Source organism: Puntigrus tetrazona, chromosome 24 (assembly GCF_018831695.1).
Source record: "Puntigrus tetrazona isolate hp1 chromosome 24, ASM1883169v1, whole genome shotgun sequence".
Classification (NCBI taxonomy): domain Eukaryota; kingdom Metazoa; phylum Chordata; class Actinopteri; order Cypriniformes; family Cyprinidae; genus Puntigrus; species Puntigrus tetrazona.
The window spans coordinates 20,202,796-20,221,919 of NC_056722.1; the positions used below are offsets into that span (position 1 = coordinate 20,202,796).

At 36.2% G+C, this 19,124-nt stretch overlaps 1 protein-coding gene across 10 annotated transcripts in view; it reads right to left on the bottom strand.

Moving 5' to 3' along the window:
- tnikb (TRAF2 and NCK interacting kinase b) overlaps positions 1 to 19,124 on the bottom strand; it is a 52,534-nt gene that overhangs the window by 27,058 nt on the left and 6,352 nt on the right. For all 10 annotated transcript variants that reach the window (XM_043225928.1, XM_043225927.1, XM_043225930.1 and 7 more), the window contains exons 2-10: positions 14,743 to 14,808; positions 4,751 to 4,807; positions 4,220 to 4,345; positions 2,543 to 2,653; positions 2,330 to 2,420; positions 1,226 to 1,356; positions 1,064 to 1,118; positions 907 to 985; positions 636 to 811 (exon numbers count right to left, since the gene is read on the bottom strand). In XM_043225928.1, the coding sequence (XP_043081863.1) occupies positions 636 to 811; positions 907 to 985; positions 1,064 to 1,118; positions 1,226 to 1,356; positions 2,330 to 2,420; positions 2,543 to 2,653; positions 4,220 to 4,345; positions 4,751 to 4,807; positions 14,743 to 14,808 (892 nt within the window). The remainder of the gene's footprint in view (positions 1 to 635; positions 812 to 906; positions 986 to 1,063; positions 1,119 to 1,225; positions 1,357 to 2,329; positions 2,421 to 2,542; positions 2,654 to 4,219; positions 4,346 to 4,750; positions 4,808 to 14,742; positions 14,809 to 19,124) is intronic.

Here is a 19,124-nt window from a genome sequence, read left to right on the forward strand (position 1 = left end):
GACCATAAATAAAATGTAAAAAATACAATACATAATGAAATAATATTTTTTACCAGTTTTGAAATATTTTTTCACCAATATTCATTACCTAAGACACTTTTACAATTAATATTTATATTGAAATATTCATTAACATTGTGTTTTCAATAACTATAATTTTGTTAGCATTGCTATCAATCAAAATAATAAATTATTTAATAAACAAAAACAATAAAATAATTTAGATAATTATTAAAATGCCTAAAAAAATGCATATCACTTGCTTTTCTTTTTTTTGTTTTAGATATAATAGACTAAAGACAGATTCAGATGAGGAACGATGTGACAGTAACATGAAACCCTTGATAAAAATTTGCATGGAAAATATTTTAGGAACTTTTTTGAAAGCAGTAGTCAACTTCTACTAAAAAAATAATATCCCATAAATATTTTTTTATTAACGTATTCATTTATTTACAAAAATAAAAATGGAATAAAAATGCTTCATAAAATAATAATAAACAAAATAATTCCTTTTTGATAGAATAACCAACTAAAAGTAGCGGTTATTGCAATTAATTGAAAGGCAGGCACACTACAGATAATGTTTGTGAAGTTTTGTTCATGCATCAACAACAACAACAAAAAAACCTCACCCCTCTCTCCTCTCTTCTTTTTGGTCCGGTCAATGTGGTCTTTGAGCTGGATTCGGACCTGTCTCTCGTTGGGCAGGTCTTTGATGAAGGGGTGTTTGATGAGCTGCTCAGTGCTGGGTCTCTGGTTGTGATTCTTCACTAAACAGCTCTCAATGAACGACTGGAACTTCTTAGTCCTACAGAGAACAACAAACCAATCAGTTTTCCCTATTTTGACTCATCAGTTGTAGATCTGAAGTGCAAAATCAATACAATGAGAGGTGTGACTCACCACTTCTTGGACTTGAGACGAGGCGCTGGGTTTCTAGGTATAAGGAAAAGTGCTCGCATAGGATGCATATCGCACAGAGCTGAGAAAACAGACAGGTGTTTGTGTTTAGAATCATATAAAATACACGTCCCATCATGCTGCATTGTGCTGGACTTACGAGGGGCTCCTTCTGCCATCTCAATAGCCGTAATTCCCAGTGACCACAGATCACTCTGTAACAAAAACGGTGCTATTAAGATCTCTGCCTGAAGCCAAACAAGACCCTCACACAAAAGCAATCAGGTGCTGTAAGAGCGTAATTAAGAATCGCTTGAAGTACCTTGAAGTCATATGTGGCGTCTGGGTTCTCATCACAGGCTATGACCTCTGGAGCCATCCAATATGGAGTGCCAATAAAAGTGTTCCTCCTACCCACGGTGCGGTCCAACTGTGCGCTCACACCAAAATCAACTGTTGAAAACACACACATACACACACAGGGAAGATTTGGCCTTAATGTGTCTGCGTGCAGTAACGAGAGGAGAGGTCTTTGATGAAGTGCATGCTGCCATCTGCCTCTGTGCCACTCTTCCCTCATCACCGCAGGCAGTGTTGTCATAGCAACCAGCCTGAACTGTCTCCCAAACTCAAACAACTCGATGACAAGCCCTAATAACTCCAGAGGAAGGTCATAGGTTCCTCAAGATGGACAGAATCAACTGATAAAAACACACACGGACACACTCGAAGCAGTATTGAGGGATTAGAACCTACTTATAATAAAAAATATTCATCTAGTTATCCAAGTCATTAATACATTTTTATACTGTATATATTTGTTTTTTATATATAAAAAAAATGCGTATATGTGGTGAGATCGAAATTGAATCCATACAATGTGCACCATATAAAAGTAGCTTGTAAGTATGCTTATTTTAATACAGCAAGGACACATTAAATTGGTCAAAAGTGCCTTTTAATATATACTCTGATATATAATTTAATACTATATATGCACTCTAATTGAAACTGCAAAAATGTCCAATTAGCTTAATCCTGCAGAATCAAAGTCAAGCTAATAATTTTATATGTCAATGAGCTTGTGAATAGCTTGTGGCAAAATCAGGACGAATGAGTTTTTGATGAATATGTTTTTTAACAGGTTCTTGGAAATAAAACCTTCCTGCACAAACAGATTTATTTATTTTAAAATAAACTGTATGGTCTGTCTAGGGGTGGGCAATATACCGGTAAACAAGAGCACCCGGCTGAAATTTGTCAAAATTTGTATATTCTGGTTTTTCGTGCTAATGCACTTATGTCAAGTTGCGGTGACATAGTTATCATAGTAGCACCTTTTAGTTATTTAAACCTCATTTACGGAAGCTTATTCTACCGAATATACACCACATTTGTTTGATAGCTGTCAGGGGTGTGAACTCACCTAGTTTGACTTCCGCATTTTCCGTGAGCAAAACGTTCTGACCTTTGATATCACGATGAATGACCTTATGTTGATGCAAGTGGGTCAGACCCTATCAAAACCAGATGAACACGTTGAACTCAACTGGAGAAGGTCAAGTGAGGAAACGCTTTTCAAAAATAACACTTCTGAAAGCTAATAATGTCTTCCAGCCCACGCTACACACATACTCACCCTGAGGATCTCTCTGCAGATGTAGGCCGTCCACTCCTCCTTCAGAGAGTTTCCTTTGGTGTTCTTTATCAGGTCTGTCACTGAACCAGCACCACAAAACTCCATCACCAGCTACAGACACAACACGTCAACAAAATTAGGATAAAACCCAGCAAGCCACATGAATGAGGCAAAATCTCATTTAATGCAGATCTACACTGGCGCTGTCACACAAACAGAATTTGTTCCATTATTTCCATTTAGAGGTCACGTGTGAACGGGACTCAATGCTGAAATGTTGGCTAATCAACTCTCTTATCAACTTTCTAATGCTTATCAGGGCTGCATTTATTTGTTCAAAAATGCATATAAAAATAATACTGTGAAATATCATGTGCAGCATCATGTGACTCTCAGATCTGATCTTGAGAAAAAAATTCAACAAAAATATATAAAATTATATAAAAATGATAAATAAATGCATACATATATTAATAATATAATTTATTATCACAAAGCAAAATTGCAGTTTAAAAAAAAAAAAAGTTTTTTAATCCAAACTTAAAAGATCCATATGTCTACATGTTCTATTTTTTAGCTATAGTGGTTAACCAGTTTTTAGACAAATGAAAATGTACACTTTTCAGCTAACACTAGATCTATGAATGGTTGTCCCAAGGCAACTTCATTTTCCCACTTTGTTGAAATGACAATATAGGTTACAATAAAAATTATTTGTGGTTTGAAAAAAAAAAAAAAAAAAGAAAAGCCTCAAACAATCCTTCCATTTGCCTCCAAAATGCCATGCATTTTTTCCTATAGCCCAACATTTGCCTTAACTTTGAGCAGTGACATGCAAACTTCTAAACTCAGTTGTGTTTTTACTTCTTTGGCTTTACCTTTTCGACCAAGACACTCATAAATACAGCCTTATTCTCATTAAGGGCCCCAGGGGCACAATAAAAGTCAATAAATGTAATTTATGAGCATAATATGATGGTTTTTCTCAAACAACAATTGGTTTTGAATGCTCTCTTGAGCTGGTCCTCAGATAGGTCTAAATATGTTTGGCCTCTGGGACTCTCCAAAGTCATGACTGCTGAGTTGGCAACACTGTTTTTCCTCTAAGGGAAATCCTTCTTATAAAGACGGCCAATGGAGGGTGGTTGTGCTAGTAAAAGTCTTCAGCGTGTCACTTATCTTTATGTTGCTGGGCAAAGAAATCGACAAAGCTCACCACAGAGGAAATGAGGCTGGCAGTTTGCGTTCAATGCATAGAAATAAAATCAACTAGGTTTTGGCACCTCTGTGCAAAGTGTGAACATTGCATTTCTGAGTGACAAATCGGTGACTGTTGAAAAGTGTTACCTTAAACATCAGAAACACCTTAAAATGAAGTAAAACAGTCAGCAATTTTTTAAAAGTTACACTATAATCAAGCTTAAGTTTTTGTGACTACATTTGTATAGAAGACCATTTCTGCCACTAAATTAAAAAGGTAATTGCAATTTTTAATTGTAAAAAAAATATAGATATATTAATAATAATAAGTAACACAATTAAAACAGCTAAACTACCAGCAAAACTACCCAAAACCCTTACTAAAAACACTTCCTGACACTGTATTGTATTACACACATTAACAATGAAACATTTACAGACCCCGATTCTTTCTGCCTACACCTATTTTAGATTTACCCAGAGCTGGTCATCCATGCCAGGTGGGTTCTTCTTGATGAAGGCACCATAGTAGGTGGCGATGTTTCGATGGTGGGAGTATTTTTTTAGCATGTTGATCTCCGCTTTGATCTCTTCCTCCTCATCCTGTCAATAAAACAGACAACACTTGAGACAGAGCAGGAAAACACCAGGTTGCTTAGTCTCTGAATGAGTCATTGTCAGGAAACTATTCTACAGTGTGATTTACTATTACATAATTAATATGACTACTTAATTTATAATACTTAGTCATTTATATCACCGTTATGTTTGCCACTAGCAACAACACAATTTGAAGTAAAATTGCTGTTTTCAATCCATCCACTCTATTCATCTGTCATTGGTCAGCCAAACAGATAGCCCCACCCTAAACTGAGATTTTTGCTTGGTCAGGCTGATTAGGACAAGCAATGAAAAAGAATCAACCTATAAAATTGCATAATATAAAAAGTAAAGAGTGCAAGTGTAAAACCGACATGGAGAGAAACAGGAAACCGAGATGGCTCTTACCCCCGTGACATCCATGACCTTGATCGCAGCGAGCTGGCCGGTCTTAACATGACGCCCCTGAACAGAGAGAGATGAGAGAGAGGAAATATCATTCACGAGTGTCATACAAACATCATACTGGCATTTTTGAACATGTGGTGATGAGATCTATCTGTGGCAGAAGAATAGGTGGATATAAGCCTCTCTGGCAAGCGGCAACATTACGTAACAGCATAGAAAACACACACACACACACACACGCACGCACGCACGCTTCCTAGAATGATTGAAACAGACCCAAAAACCTGTGTGAATGATCTCGGGCTCTTGGCTGTACCATTTCGTGTTTGTGAATGTGTGTGTTACAGTGCCACCAGATGACGACGCTGTTTGGTTTGGACGAATCTCCAAAAACGTTACACAACTGAAAGAATGTGGAATAGGAAATCACTGTCCCGGGTCTCCCCCAATTCCCTCCTGTTTACCTGTTCAGTTCCTCACTTCCCCCAAGCTCAATTTTATTTCATAACCAGAAACGAGAGAAACAGACACTGCGGACGCAGATCATCTGCGCGCTCAGCGGGTCCCGTGTTTTGGGACAATAGCGGGAGATACGGCAGCAGATCAGAGCAGAAGTGCATTCATCTGAACGCCAGAATCACCCAGTGTGTGCTCTTCAGAATGAATTATGCACACTTCATCTCCTCACCCAACACACTCCCACCGCTTTGATTCTGAGCAGAGGAGATGTTTCGGAGAGAAGGAGGGGAAGAGTGAAAAAGGGGGGGCAAGAGAGAGGAGGACATCAGGAAAGAGAGTCATACAAGTCTCACCAGTGCTCATTAATAACTTTAACCACTACTGAAAACAAGAGAAAACCAGACAAACCACATGCCTATACAAAAACAACATAGTCAATGAGAAAATCTTTTTTTAACGTTTTATTAAACATGGTGTGACATGCACTGAGCTTAAATAGGGCTCACGTAATTTCTTGATGCCATTTTGTGCATCTAGTAACTATTTTGCCAATGTAATAACTTATTTTTACTAGTGTTCAACCAGTTATATATTGACCGAAATGCCAATATTTGTCTTTTATTATCGACATCATCTGATAAGTGTTAAAAGCGAGATTTTTTAGCATTAATGTTGTTTAATTGTTTTCAAGTTCACTTTTTTCCTCTGAAATTTTAGGTCTAAGAAATATCAATGTATAGCAGCATGTTTTATTTTCTATCTTTAAGTATAATTTTTAAGACTTCAATTTAAAATTTCAATTACTTTAACAAAAAACGCAATCCTGTAAACTTCTACCAACAAAAATGTAAAAAATTAGAGGCATTATAAGCTCTACACGTGAATTTCAAATTTTATTTTGACTAATTATGCATCCCCATTTTAATATTACATTTGATTGTGTTTATTATTAGCTATTCATCAACTCACTGCAGTTTCCTTATAAATCTTGTTTAGGAAACCAAAGACACTGATGCCAGCCTTAAAAAAATAAATAAATAATATAAATATAATATAATATAAATATGATGTTTATTTAAGTGTTTCTTCCATGCAGTGTGTTTTAGGTGACTGTTATGTTGCTTTTTAAGTGATCGGAGCAGTTATCTTAGGCTGTTCTGAGTGGTTGCTTTCAATAAGGCTTGGTGGTTTTGAAGCTTTTGAACTGGAAAAAAATGCTGACTGAACAAAAATGTTGGCTTATTTGAAGACATCTGTGACAGAATACATGAGCCAATAATCATAATAATACATCCGACTAATGGTAATAAATTATGATGGCATATTAATGAATCAGATGTGTGGACGTGGTAAAGGGGTGCATGTGTAACGGATTTGCGCCCTACAGCTTCACGTCTCTCCTGATGAGGAGATTCACAGAGCCGACTGCTAACTGGAAAAACCATCTGCCATCTTGACAGAGATTAACTGAAAAGTTCTGGAGTGTTGAGATATAAGATAAGACTGTCCTTAATTGCCATAAGCCATAAAAAAGCAAGACGCAAATGTGCCGACTGTGCAGTATCAATGATAAATATAACTGTGCTCAGAATGGAATATTAACATACTGCACGTATATGCTGTACATTGAGCAATATTTTTAGAAACAATATGCAAAACGTAAGCAAAACGCAACAAAGTGTTTCAAACTGTCGTCAAGTGACCTCATTACATTTCATGATAAACGCAGCTGTATTAATCAAAAACAACCATATTTATTTTAATAAGTAAGGGATAGTGCATACTGTTTTTAGTATGGTACACAAACTATACTGCAAAAATGATTGTGAACAAAACATAACATTTTCTACAAAGTCAGAAGATGCTTGACGCTCACAAAAAAAAAAAAAAAAAAAAAAAAAAAAAAAAAGTAAATAAAAAGAGTGGTTTTGTCGATTGCAGAAGTCAGCAATTTTTTTTTGTATTTTGTAGCTTTTGTGTGAATGAATGCTTTTAGAAACCAAACAGATAAGCACACTGCGCAGTCACAGAACCTTTCTAATCTAGACTGGCAGCTGAAATGCATACTGAGGTCTGTTCCCATTATATCTAAAATGACTGTAAATGGCTATCGGAGAGCTTGCGGTGGTAATGCATTGTAACCGTAGCTGCAAAATGCTGTGAGGAAGACATTGCTGTGCGGTTTCATCATCGCGGCTGCTATTGGCTATACTCAACACTCCAGTTGTGAGAACTAAGACGATATCTGCTGGAGGGCAGAGAAGCCAAACAACAGTGATCACAGCTATATATATGTGTCTTTGTACAAGTCGTGAAAACGGAACAGTTATTATTGTACAATCAGGATCAGGAAGTCATTTGTCACTGCAAGCCTGGTGTATGTTTGTACCGCTTAACGGTAGACACAGGGTGCCAGTGCGAAAAAAAAAAAAAAAAGTAAAAAAAAAAAAAAAAAAAAAAAAGCACAACGCACCACTTCCTCTCTGTAGCCTAGCAACAGGCCTGGAAGGCGGAGGAGGTTTGTGATTTTCACACTCTTCTACAGACAGCTCCTCTTGTTCCTGAGACATGTGACCTAGTGTGACCCTCTCAGCTCAGTCTCTGAGAGAGCTTCGGAGGGGCCAGAATCTCTTCACTCATCTTCCATTCAGAGAACAGCCTTCAAAAGACCACATGCCCTGCAGTCACTTATGGAATGCAGGAAGTTGGTGTTTTATTTAGAGCCTCATTGTGGAAGCTTCCTTATTTAACCGTAAGCTGTGTGTTTATCTCATAATGTATGAGTGAGATGAACATGTGAAGCCTTCACTCATATTGTGGAGCTAGATTTCTAGGTGCTTTGCTAGAAAACATTTGGTGCTACAATACTAGGGTGTTGTGGGTGGTTGCCAGGGAGTTGGCCTGTGGTTGCTAAGGTGATTTGAGTTAGAGATGTGCAAAACGGCATACTTCCAAAATCACATCGCTGGGTTGTCTGGACGACTGAGGATCACCAGTGTTAATATCATTTATAGTTTTAGGGCTTCCGTTGTGCGTCATTTAGTCGTTGTTTTGTCTATGTAGTGCTTATAAGTATTAGTTTATTTAGTTTGGTTATTAAACTAAATCAATTTTTTTTTGCTAAAATAAAAGTGAAATACGTTTTTTACTATAACACTTAAGCCTTTAGGGTTATTAAAGCATTATATTATATTTATTTATAATGTGCATAATAATAGATTATATGTCATTATATGTCTTATACTTACTTTGGATAAACTACCTTCAGAAACTGCCTGATTTACAAGTTGTTACAAGATAGATTCACTCAGTGTCTCATTTGTAGGAAATGCAGAAGAATCATAAGCCTACGTGTTTTAAAATCATAAATACCAAACATGTATACTCACTCAAAATTCAAAATTTTTCACTGGGGTAGTATATCTTCAAAAGGTACAATTTTGTACCTTATTACTCCTAATACTCCTGCATATTACTATCTTAAAGGTACATATTAGTACCTCAAGAGTACATGTTAGGTATAAATATTAAGGTATTATTGAAAAGAAGCCACCCTATTGACAATTTTTGTTGGGGTTTTTTTTCTGAGTGTGTACAATAATTTTCTGACTTAAGGGGAAAAAAAGCACACTCTTTCAGAATTCAAATCAGGGCAAAAATCTGAGCAAAGTTGTAATGAAGTATTCTAACCTGAAACAGTGCAAAAGAATTGAACAGAATGCTGGGTTCTTGAGTCATATTTAAAACTTGAACTATTTTTAACTTGACGTGCCGTCTCAAAAATGCAACGCTCAAAGGCCAAATATGTCCATCTGAATGTGTAAGGCTGTAGTGATGGTGCTTTAAAGGGGACAGACCTAAAATCTAAAGCATAGCTAAATAAAACTACTGCTACAAAAAAATAAAAAAATTGTTACCTCACACTTAACAAGCCTCAATCTTTTTCAGGTATATTTCAAATACAGGAAATTACATGTCAGAATTCCAAATCACAGAAAATGAAATCTCTACATCATTTACTCATCATCCAGTTTCATTGAAACCTTTATAACTTCATTCTTCCATGGAAAAAAAAGGAGATACTATTTATATTACAGCAGAATGTCAAAGCTACATGACAAGTGAATAAAATGCCCATTCACTTAATTGAACAGAAAAGCATCAAGATTCTTTCAAACATCTCCTTTCGTGTTCCATAAAAGAAAGTAAAGCTGGTTTGGATAAATAAATGATGAACATTTGTTTGTGTGTGTGTGTGTGTGTGTGTGTGTGTGTGTGTGTGTGTGTGTGAGTGTGTGTGAACTATCCCTTTAAGCAGGTTGGTTGACAGTGACGCTTTCCTAAAATCTTTAAAAGTGCCTGAAAAGAAAACTCACAAGCTTTGATAAAAGTGCCCACATTTCCATCTTTCTCCTTTACAGCAGATTCCTCTCAAAAGCAGTGTCATGTGAGTGGGAGATGAGCGGTCCCAACGCAGCACATCCTGACCCAGAACCTATTTCTTCTAATACAGGGCACGTTTTTAATGGCTTTCTGAATCTCCCAAAATGGCGTCCCACCGGAGAAAGGGCTGTGTGGGATTTTCTGCAGGGACTCAGAACAAATCAAACTCCTGAATTTCCTGAAATTAAAATTTCCTGTGAATATATTTTGAAATGCGCGTTATAGATCTTCCTGCGAAAAATACATATTGCGACTTCTCTGTCATGTCGTAGGCCCGGAATTCTCCAAAATCAAATCAACTTTATTTATCCAGTCCCTATGTTTCATTTTCTATAATCTATAACTTCAGTGCCTGGCCTACCTGCATCTAGTCACATATGATCAATACTGCACAAATGCTCATCTGTTCTTGCAGGTCACCGAGGTCATAACCTACAACCCTTGGACTAATTAAACCGCCTTGCAGCAATGCAGGAGTCTGAGAGCTCAAAGATCCCCAGTTAATAAGAATAAGACCACTCAGCAATCATCTGTTTCGAATCTGACCCAAATAGACAGATCCGGAGGCGGAGTAAAGTGAACGTGAGGTCCTTTTTTCAAGATCACAATTACAGTACAAAAAGCACCATGTTAAGATGAGCTCCGCAAACTCCAGCAGAGAAGCAGAGTCGCGCTGCTACAGCCCCACAGAGTGAAACGGAAGACATCTGTTTAACAACTGCGACTCCAAAACGAGAAGGGTTTTGCTACGGACCAGCACATTTGATCTTTTAAGCAACTTACTTTTGAAGAAATTAACCACAATTCATCCAAGATGCTCTAGACAGCGTGAAATTAGCTTTGGGTAGAGCTGTTGATTTAGCCTGCTAATGAAGCGCTGCTAGAGCCCTGACATTTCTGATGACCTTTTCTGTAGTATTTTATATTGCTTATTAATTTGAAAATCAAATGTTTATCGACATTAATAATAGGGTATGAATAGGGTAATAAATAGGCTAAAATACATTTTTAATAATCAATTTAGTTTAAAACTTTAAAATCAAAAGATGCATTTATTTGATCAAAATTTTGTAAAAACAGCTAATATTTCTGTCAAATATTAGTACTTAACTAAATTTAATTATTTCCTGTGATTTCCTGTGTTTCAGCATCTTTACCACAGTCTTCAGTGTCACATAATCCTTTAGAAATCATTTTAATACCGTATGCTAATTTGGTGCTCAAGTAACCTTTCTTTTCACAGTCAATGTTGAAAACATTTGTGTTGCTTAATATTTTCCCCAGAAACTTCGACATGTTCAGGATTCTTTTATAATAAGAGCATTAAAGGAATAACAATGAAAGAAATGCTTCATCGGTAATCAATGTTCATTCTCTAAAGGTGAAACAAAGCAAGACAATTACCTGAAATGACATTAGGAATCCACTAGTTAACTGAATAGATAAAAGATGAATAGAAGCGTTACATTCTACACAGCCAACAATTTTCATAAAGATAAATAATGACTGATTTCACATTAAAAAGAAAAAACAAATAAGAGTAATAGATGAGAGAACTCGCATAATGAAGCATTCAAACCAACAGGCCGCTTTATAAGAAGAGGCATGCAAACTCGTATCAAATCGGGAAAAAAAGTCATGGGTGTCAACAGAAAACTATTCAGCAATACATAAATATCATGATTCATAATTTCCCTGCCTCTATTATTTCTTACACATTCAAATATTCAGTCAATCATGGCTGATTGTGACCTGAATGCAGCTTCACCAAAGCCACCAAAATGACATTGACAAAATGTCTAATTTGGTTCAAAAACTACTCATCTTCCACATACATATGATAATAAACGAATGCCTGCAGTTTTAAATAATACCAAAACTCTGAAAGATTTCAGACACTTGTGCTTTTGAAAAACTCCCACACATAAATGAGCAAGTGTGTTTTATATTCATGTTCTATTACACATACATATGTATATGTACATATGTGTGTGTATGTATGTGTTCTTTACACACACACACACACACACACACACACACACACACACACACACACACACACACATTTGGACTGATTATCCCACACAAATCCAGTGCACAAACCACAGACTGTGCCTTCTTTAATGCTCACCAACGTACACAGAAAATGTAAAATAAAAATTCTATTTGGCTACCTGCTTCCAGACTACCTTTCTATCCAAACCTCAGCAATCACGAGGTGACACGGAGGGAATGTGTGGATAATATGTTTGCCAAGGAAATCATGACTATTACTATTACTCACACTCGCTCACACTACTGCGAAGCGTTAAACTTTGCTGACTAACCCATCCTGTTCATTTTGATACGGATATGAATTATATACACTTCAAATGGTTTGTCTCGTTTGAGTTGCACTGTTACCATCTGACTTGCAATTAAAAGATAAGAAATTTAAAATCCTCAAATGCCCAAAGAACCACCCAGAGCACCCCAGCAACCATAAAGCCACCATCCGGAGGACAGAGGATTTTTTTTTGAAGTTGTAAAGTCTGCGACTGATTACAAATTACATTAAAAAAATAGTTGTTAGTAATGTAGTCCATTACATTACAATACACACTTTGGATTGCTTCTAAATTACTTTTGACCTAAATCATTTAGAAAATTGGATTTAAATATGCTAATATTGTACCATTTTGATGTTAAAACAAAAGGAAACTATTCTATCAGTTGTCATTAAGAACGTAATTAAGCAATGTCCTGGCGTTCCTGAAGGATTTTAATGAAAAGCTAATCATTTATAAATAATTTATACAAAACACTTACTAAAAAGATATAATATTTGTTTACCTGCGCATCAAGTAAACATTTTAGAAAGGGTTATTTTTAAATATTAAAAACTTCAAATCAATAAACTAGAGGCTGATCAAATTAGGTGTAGTTTGTGTAACCTGATTATGAAATCCAGATTATATGTAACCAGTCACTACCCAACTAAAAGTATAATTTTTACGAGTACAGCAGAATATAAATGGACTTTAAGCTAATTTATGAGCAGAGGAATTCTTGGTAATGGTATGCACCCCAAGTCAATTAATAACAGTACAGTTCTTCTCTGATTCAGCTGACAAATTGGTGAATTCCACGGTCTCACTTGATTTTTTTTTTCTTCCCTTCTTCGCACTTTTTCTCTTTCGCTCTTATTAACACATGCTAAGTATACATGAAGGGTGCCCGTTTGATTAGCAGAGTTCATCTTTTGCTGTGACGCATCTGTCTTATTTTCCATAAAAAGGAGATTAAATCTATCACAGCATTCTCATCATGTGAGACTGAGGGAAACAAAATCTAGCACCTGATAGGATATGACCCCTTCATACACCTTCACAAGTGGGCGACACCTCAGAATCACACCTCCTACTTGTTTTCTCAGTACACTGACTGCACTCACACAGAGAGCTCAATGTCAGGCCAAGAAACTTCTGCAAACTGCGGCTTTTCTCGAAGGATTTAAAAGCGACAATTACAACCACTTCCTCTTTCGCTTATTTAATTTGTCTAATAAATCCATATGGGCGCAGCAGATTCTTATTCAAATCTTAATAGGTTAGTTCATGCAGAATTGAAACATATCACACCATTTACTTATTTATAATCTCAAAACCGCTTGACTATATTGCTATAAAGAATAAAGAAATTCTATAGAACATTCTACTATGATTTTAAAGACTTTCAATTTGTGATTTTAAATATAAAATATATTTGTATATATTTGTGATTTCTGAAGGATCAGTCAACTTTACCCTCAAAAGAATATTATATTAAAATAGAAAATTAATTTAAACAGTAATATTAAGGGTTTTTTTTGTAACTGTATTTTTGATCAAGTGCGGATTTTGGTATGCATATTTCTTTTCTTGACCCCAAATTTTTAAACAGTAGCGTACAATAAACACTACCAAGCCCTGCACTGAATTTAAAGCCTTCTAAAGAAATATTATTGCTTTCTACGGGGTACAGAGTGAAAATTTTACCACATTTGAATAAATCCAGACACAAATGAAGTTTCACAGCTGGAGTAGAGGGGATGGCATAATTTGAAATTCTGTCAGCCTATCGTAAGCTTCAGGTGATTTGAAATATAGCATTCTAGTTGTTTAATGCATTAACTTACTGAAGCGCACATGACAAGAACACATTGATAGTGCAAATCGCATCCAGACAGAGTGAGCACTTTGCAATTAATAGTGATATTTTACAGTGCTTATTTATCACTTTATTCAGTTTGAGGGGTTTTTTTATTGTACAGAAAAGTGTGGTATAAAATTCCACCATTTCCTCTCATGTGTTACTGAAAAAAATATATATAAAATAGTCGTATGGGGTCAGAATGACATGGAGGATGAGTAAACGATGACAGGATTTTCCGTTTTTGGGTAAACTAATCCTTTAAAAGAATTGCATAATGACAGCGTTTCAGATTGACAGGCTGCTTAACTGCTCATACATCACCGCTCGTGGCTTTAGTGTCAAATCCGACACTTTGATCGGTGATCTCTTCATTTAAAAAAAACAGATCAATAGCATTTTCCTCTCAGCATACATCAATCATACCCGAATTAGCGGTCTGATCGCTGTGGATGATGTGAGTCTTTTCACCTTCAAACCAGAAAAAGAAACACCAAACCAAAGAAGTTCAAGCACCCCGACCTCTTCAGACCTTGTCAAACCGTTCACAATAACCATCAACAACTTAACCCTTACATTTTCCTATATGTTGTTTACAAACATATCACCCTCTCCGAATATGCACAGTATTTTTCAACTGAAAAATCGGACCCAGTTTCAAACAGATAAACGGAAGGGGGGCGAATGATCTTTCAGAGAAACGGAAAGAAGTACACATGAGTCTAGACACGTCTGAACATACCACACGTATAACGCAAGACTAGCTGAGCCACTAACAGGTAAGTGCAGATCTTTAAGGGAGGGAGAGGGAAAACTTTGACACAAACAGCTGAGGGAAATATAAAACACGTTTCCGAGACTGAACTGGATAGATCTATAGAGCCAATTATACATTTAACTTATTGTACACTATTATTTACCTTATACACTTGTCCGTAGGTCCCATTTCCCACGAGCTCCACCAGCTCAAATATGCCCGCAGGGTCCTGAGGGGAGAAAATAATAGAAAAGGAGATTAGCTTGCTTTATCCTGTCATTGAACATCAAGGAGAATCACACATACTGTACACACTGAGGTCATCATAAATGCTGACACTGCAGTCATTAGACCTAACAAAGCGTGTCAATTAAAGTTAAATCTGTTTGCACATTGAACATAAAAGCCTATTAAAGCACCCAGTGAGCCAAAGCCAGAAAATGAATTTTGAAACAAACACTGAGGTTAATTACTTCCTAATTCCAGCAAAACAAAACAACTTATTCCACTCTAAATTTCAAATCAAATAATAATAGTAATAATAATGTTGTTATTTCATACCAATAAACAGTTACCAGAATGCATTCAAATCCTGCCTCATTGGAAATATCTGTAATCATGCCTGATATATTTAGCACAAGAACCAATAATATCTACCTGACTGTGCCTTTTCTATTTAAAAAAGTGATGGCAAAACACATATGCGGGTATATAAAAAGTCAGACAAGAATGAAATCAAATCACTCTTGTTTGTCATTAATAAAACTAAAGGAGTTACCAGAACTGTCAGAGTTCAATTCAGCTCCAACAAGCATGATGCTCATGAAAATAAGCACGACCAATAAATAATGCAATACACCTGGAACAATAAGCAAGACATGTTGCCATGGTAATTCGACAATAGCTGCCATTCATGTCACTAGAGGGGTAATTTATGAAATATGGTTCAGTGAATTCACAAAAACATGCATAACAGCTAAAGCTGAAGATGAAGCTGGTAGAAGGATAGACACAGGTTCATTTAGATGAATATAAATGTACTGATTTTCAGAAAGAACAAAAGGTGTGCAACAAAAAAAGTACAATGGCAATATTATGGTAAATGTTCTCTTGCAGAAAGGCGTTATTGAAAAAGGTTCATTTGTTAGTCCTTATCAACAGCCCTGCCTTGAAGTGCAATAAGGGCACCTGCTTTAAATCAATGAGTGCAAATATACTCATACATTCATTTGGCTTTGTTCCCAATAAATGTCAAACACCTTTACTGGTGCTCTAAATGTCTTGGGACATGAATATGGAAATCATAGGAGTATTACTTTATATTCACCACACACACACATACACACACACACACACACACACACACACACACACACACAAAGACTGATAGGGAAGAGAGGAATTGCTGAATAAAGTAGTTATTTAAATTTAAACTGCTGATGTCACATTGACTATTTAAATGAAGTCCTTACTACTTTTCTGGGCCTTGAATGTGGTAGTTGTGTTGCTGTCTATGGAGGGTGAGAGAGTTTCATGAAAAAAAAAAATCTTTATTTGTGTTTTGAAGATGAACAAAGTTCTTAGGGGTTCGGAACAACATGATGGTGAATAATTAATGACAGAATTAATTTTTTTGGGGTGAACTATCCGTTTAAAAGAATATAGGGCCAATATATCAAGTAAAAGCTGTTCTCTTTAAATTTCTGCTAATCGAAGAATCCAAAAAAAAAAAAAAAGCATTTTCATTGACAATTTTAACAAACATTTAAGCAGCACAACTGTTTATGATATTGGTCATATTTTAAGCAAATCAGCATATTAGAATGATCAAATAAAATTACATCCCATTAAACTTAAAGCCTTTCAAAAACATTATACATTTTACCATTTGAACAGTACTGTATGTATTACTATTTGATATTGAGATATATTAAAAATTATCGAAGACTCAAGAATCGAAATACTCAAACTGACAGGCAAGTACATTATAAATTGCAGCCAGAAGAAAGCATGCTGCTTTGGAACAGATGGAAACAAACACGGATGTACAGTAAATTAAAAGCACATGGGTACAAGCTAAAAGTGGAATGACACAGTAAAGTCTGCTCAGATTCTTTAAAGCCAAGCGTGATTTTTAACACCCAGTCACAGAGTCTGTGTGGGAAGAATTAGGTCAGTACAGCACTCAGTGTTCGGACAGAGACCTCACTCTAAACATCAGTGCTGCCGAATGCGAGCGGAAACCCCATCAATCTCAACCCTACTCTGAGACCCGACAGGAAATGAGCTTCCCAAAATTACACACCTGCACCGTCACCGTACCTGCAGGAACATCTTCTTCCTGTCATTCTTTTTAAATAAACACTCACGTATCTATCTTACATAACTCGTGCATATGTCTGAACCTGCATGACACTTCGTTCCTGAAATAATATTGTGAAAACGTACAGTTCTTTAAAGAGAAACACGCTGTAGAAAGGCAGGCTGTATATATCCGTGCTTAACAGTTTTTTGGGAAGTTTATTATTTGGTACAGAATGTTTTGCCTCAAACACATTGCCACAGATGGACAGGCATGGGGAAAAACTGCTGAGCAAAATGAGACCACCATATTCTGCTTACGAATGTAAAGATGCTTAAAGTGGCGCATGTTTCTCCAGGCATTCAGCAGTTTTAAATGATACACCATTACTTCTGCTGCTTCAACTGTTTCAGAAAAATAACACAATGAGTCAGGCTGTTTTTTTAAGAAGCAAGTTCATATTTCTCATGGAAAGACACCTCAGGCATCAGGCTAACTTTGACAGAGTACACCAGCAGTCCATCAGTGCAAATGCAGCACCCTTTGTATTTTTTCCATTTCATTTTCTCTATAGGGATTTAAAAAAAAAAATCTCAATAAGCTAAGCTCTGAACCAATGCAGCCAGCTTTGCGATTATTCACATTATTACTGACGATTCACAAAAAATGTACCTGAAAATATAAAAAGGGACCATCTGTAGTGCAAAAAAAATAAAATAAAATAAACATTCCAAGATTTAACATGGAACAAAATAATATTTACATTTTTCTGAAGTAATGTGCCAAGGCTGCATTTATTTGATCAAATTTGATAATTAAGTTATGTTTTATATATTCAATTTAATGAAAAAACCAAAAAAACTAAAAAAAAAATAGTCAAACATTTACACCACTGTTGAAACATTTGCAGTGTAAAAATGCAAATGATAGTACTATATAGCTTCTACTGGAACAGTGTAGTAACACTGCAGTTCATAATATGTCTTGAAAGCTTAAAATGTCATTGTTAAAAATGTAAAATGTAATTTGCTATTAATTCCCAGATTAGCCAACAAAATACTTGCAACTTCACATGGCGGAACACACTCTGCACAAACGCAGACACTGGGCTTGGCTCATGCTCTGAGGGCGTGCACATTTTGCTCTACATACTTAAAGTGAATTCTTCCATTACTGTCACAGTAACAAGTACTCACCCATAGAAAAGACTACTTTACAGTTTAACTAACAGGACCACTGAGAAGCACGGTGCACGTTATGTAATGAACTTTACTTGGGCACGTTTCATAAAACCGTTTTATCACTTAGCACTTTCTTGTAGTAGTATACTTTTGAGGACAAGGCAGGAAGTGGAACGGTATACAGCTATCAATGGAATCAAAGCAGTCACACTGTAGCTTTAAACCCCACCTGTGTCATTAGCATTTTGGCAGGGTCAATCCCATAAGGACCATAAGTTAAATAGTCCACTTTTTGAGTGGGAGGCCATTCACTTGATCTCTTGAAAACACCACTAAGGAAGGGGCCCATCTGCAAAGCTTAACTGAAGTGGTGAATGTTAAGCTTTTAATTAGAAGTTCTGGTTCCGTACAACGTTGTGTTCTTTTTAGTAAAACTTACGGCAAAAGTGAAAACTTTATGCAATATGTACTTGGTATGTGTTGTGTGGGATCTGTACGAATATAACAGAACAGCAAAATGATTAATTACTATAAGTGAACTACAACAAATCCCTGCACTGTCTTTAGTATTAGCCCTTGTAAGTTGAACCAAACTAATCTGAGCTCTCCAATGGAGAAGTTGCATGTAAACAAACCCCTATAGTCTAAAGCCACGTGACTTCGCTGTTTGTATTAGAAAGGCGTCTTCAAAGGATCTTCTGAAAGACCATTGGAGATTAGAGCATGTTTAGACATGCCATGTTGAATGACAGCACTGCAGCTCTGCACAGCAGAACAGAATGCCTAATAAACAATAATATACCTGAGAGGGGAAGCTGAACCCATTGACCGGGGCAATACAGTAATGCAACACCAGTAATTACATTTCTTGTTAATCCCCATGCAATTAATCACCAGCTGTAAGAAGAGCAGGCATAAAAGAAATAGTTCACCCAAAAACTAAATTCCAGTCATCATTTCCTTGCTCTCATGCATTTCCAAAACTGTATTCCTTTCTTTTATTCCATGAAACAAGTCTTTTTTTCTGTATAATTAAAGTACAGGGCTCAAAAAGAGGTCAAC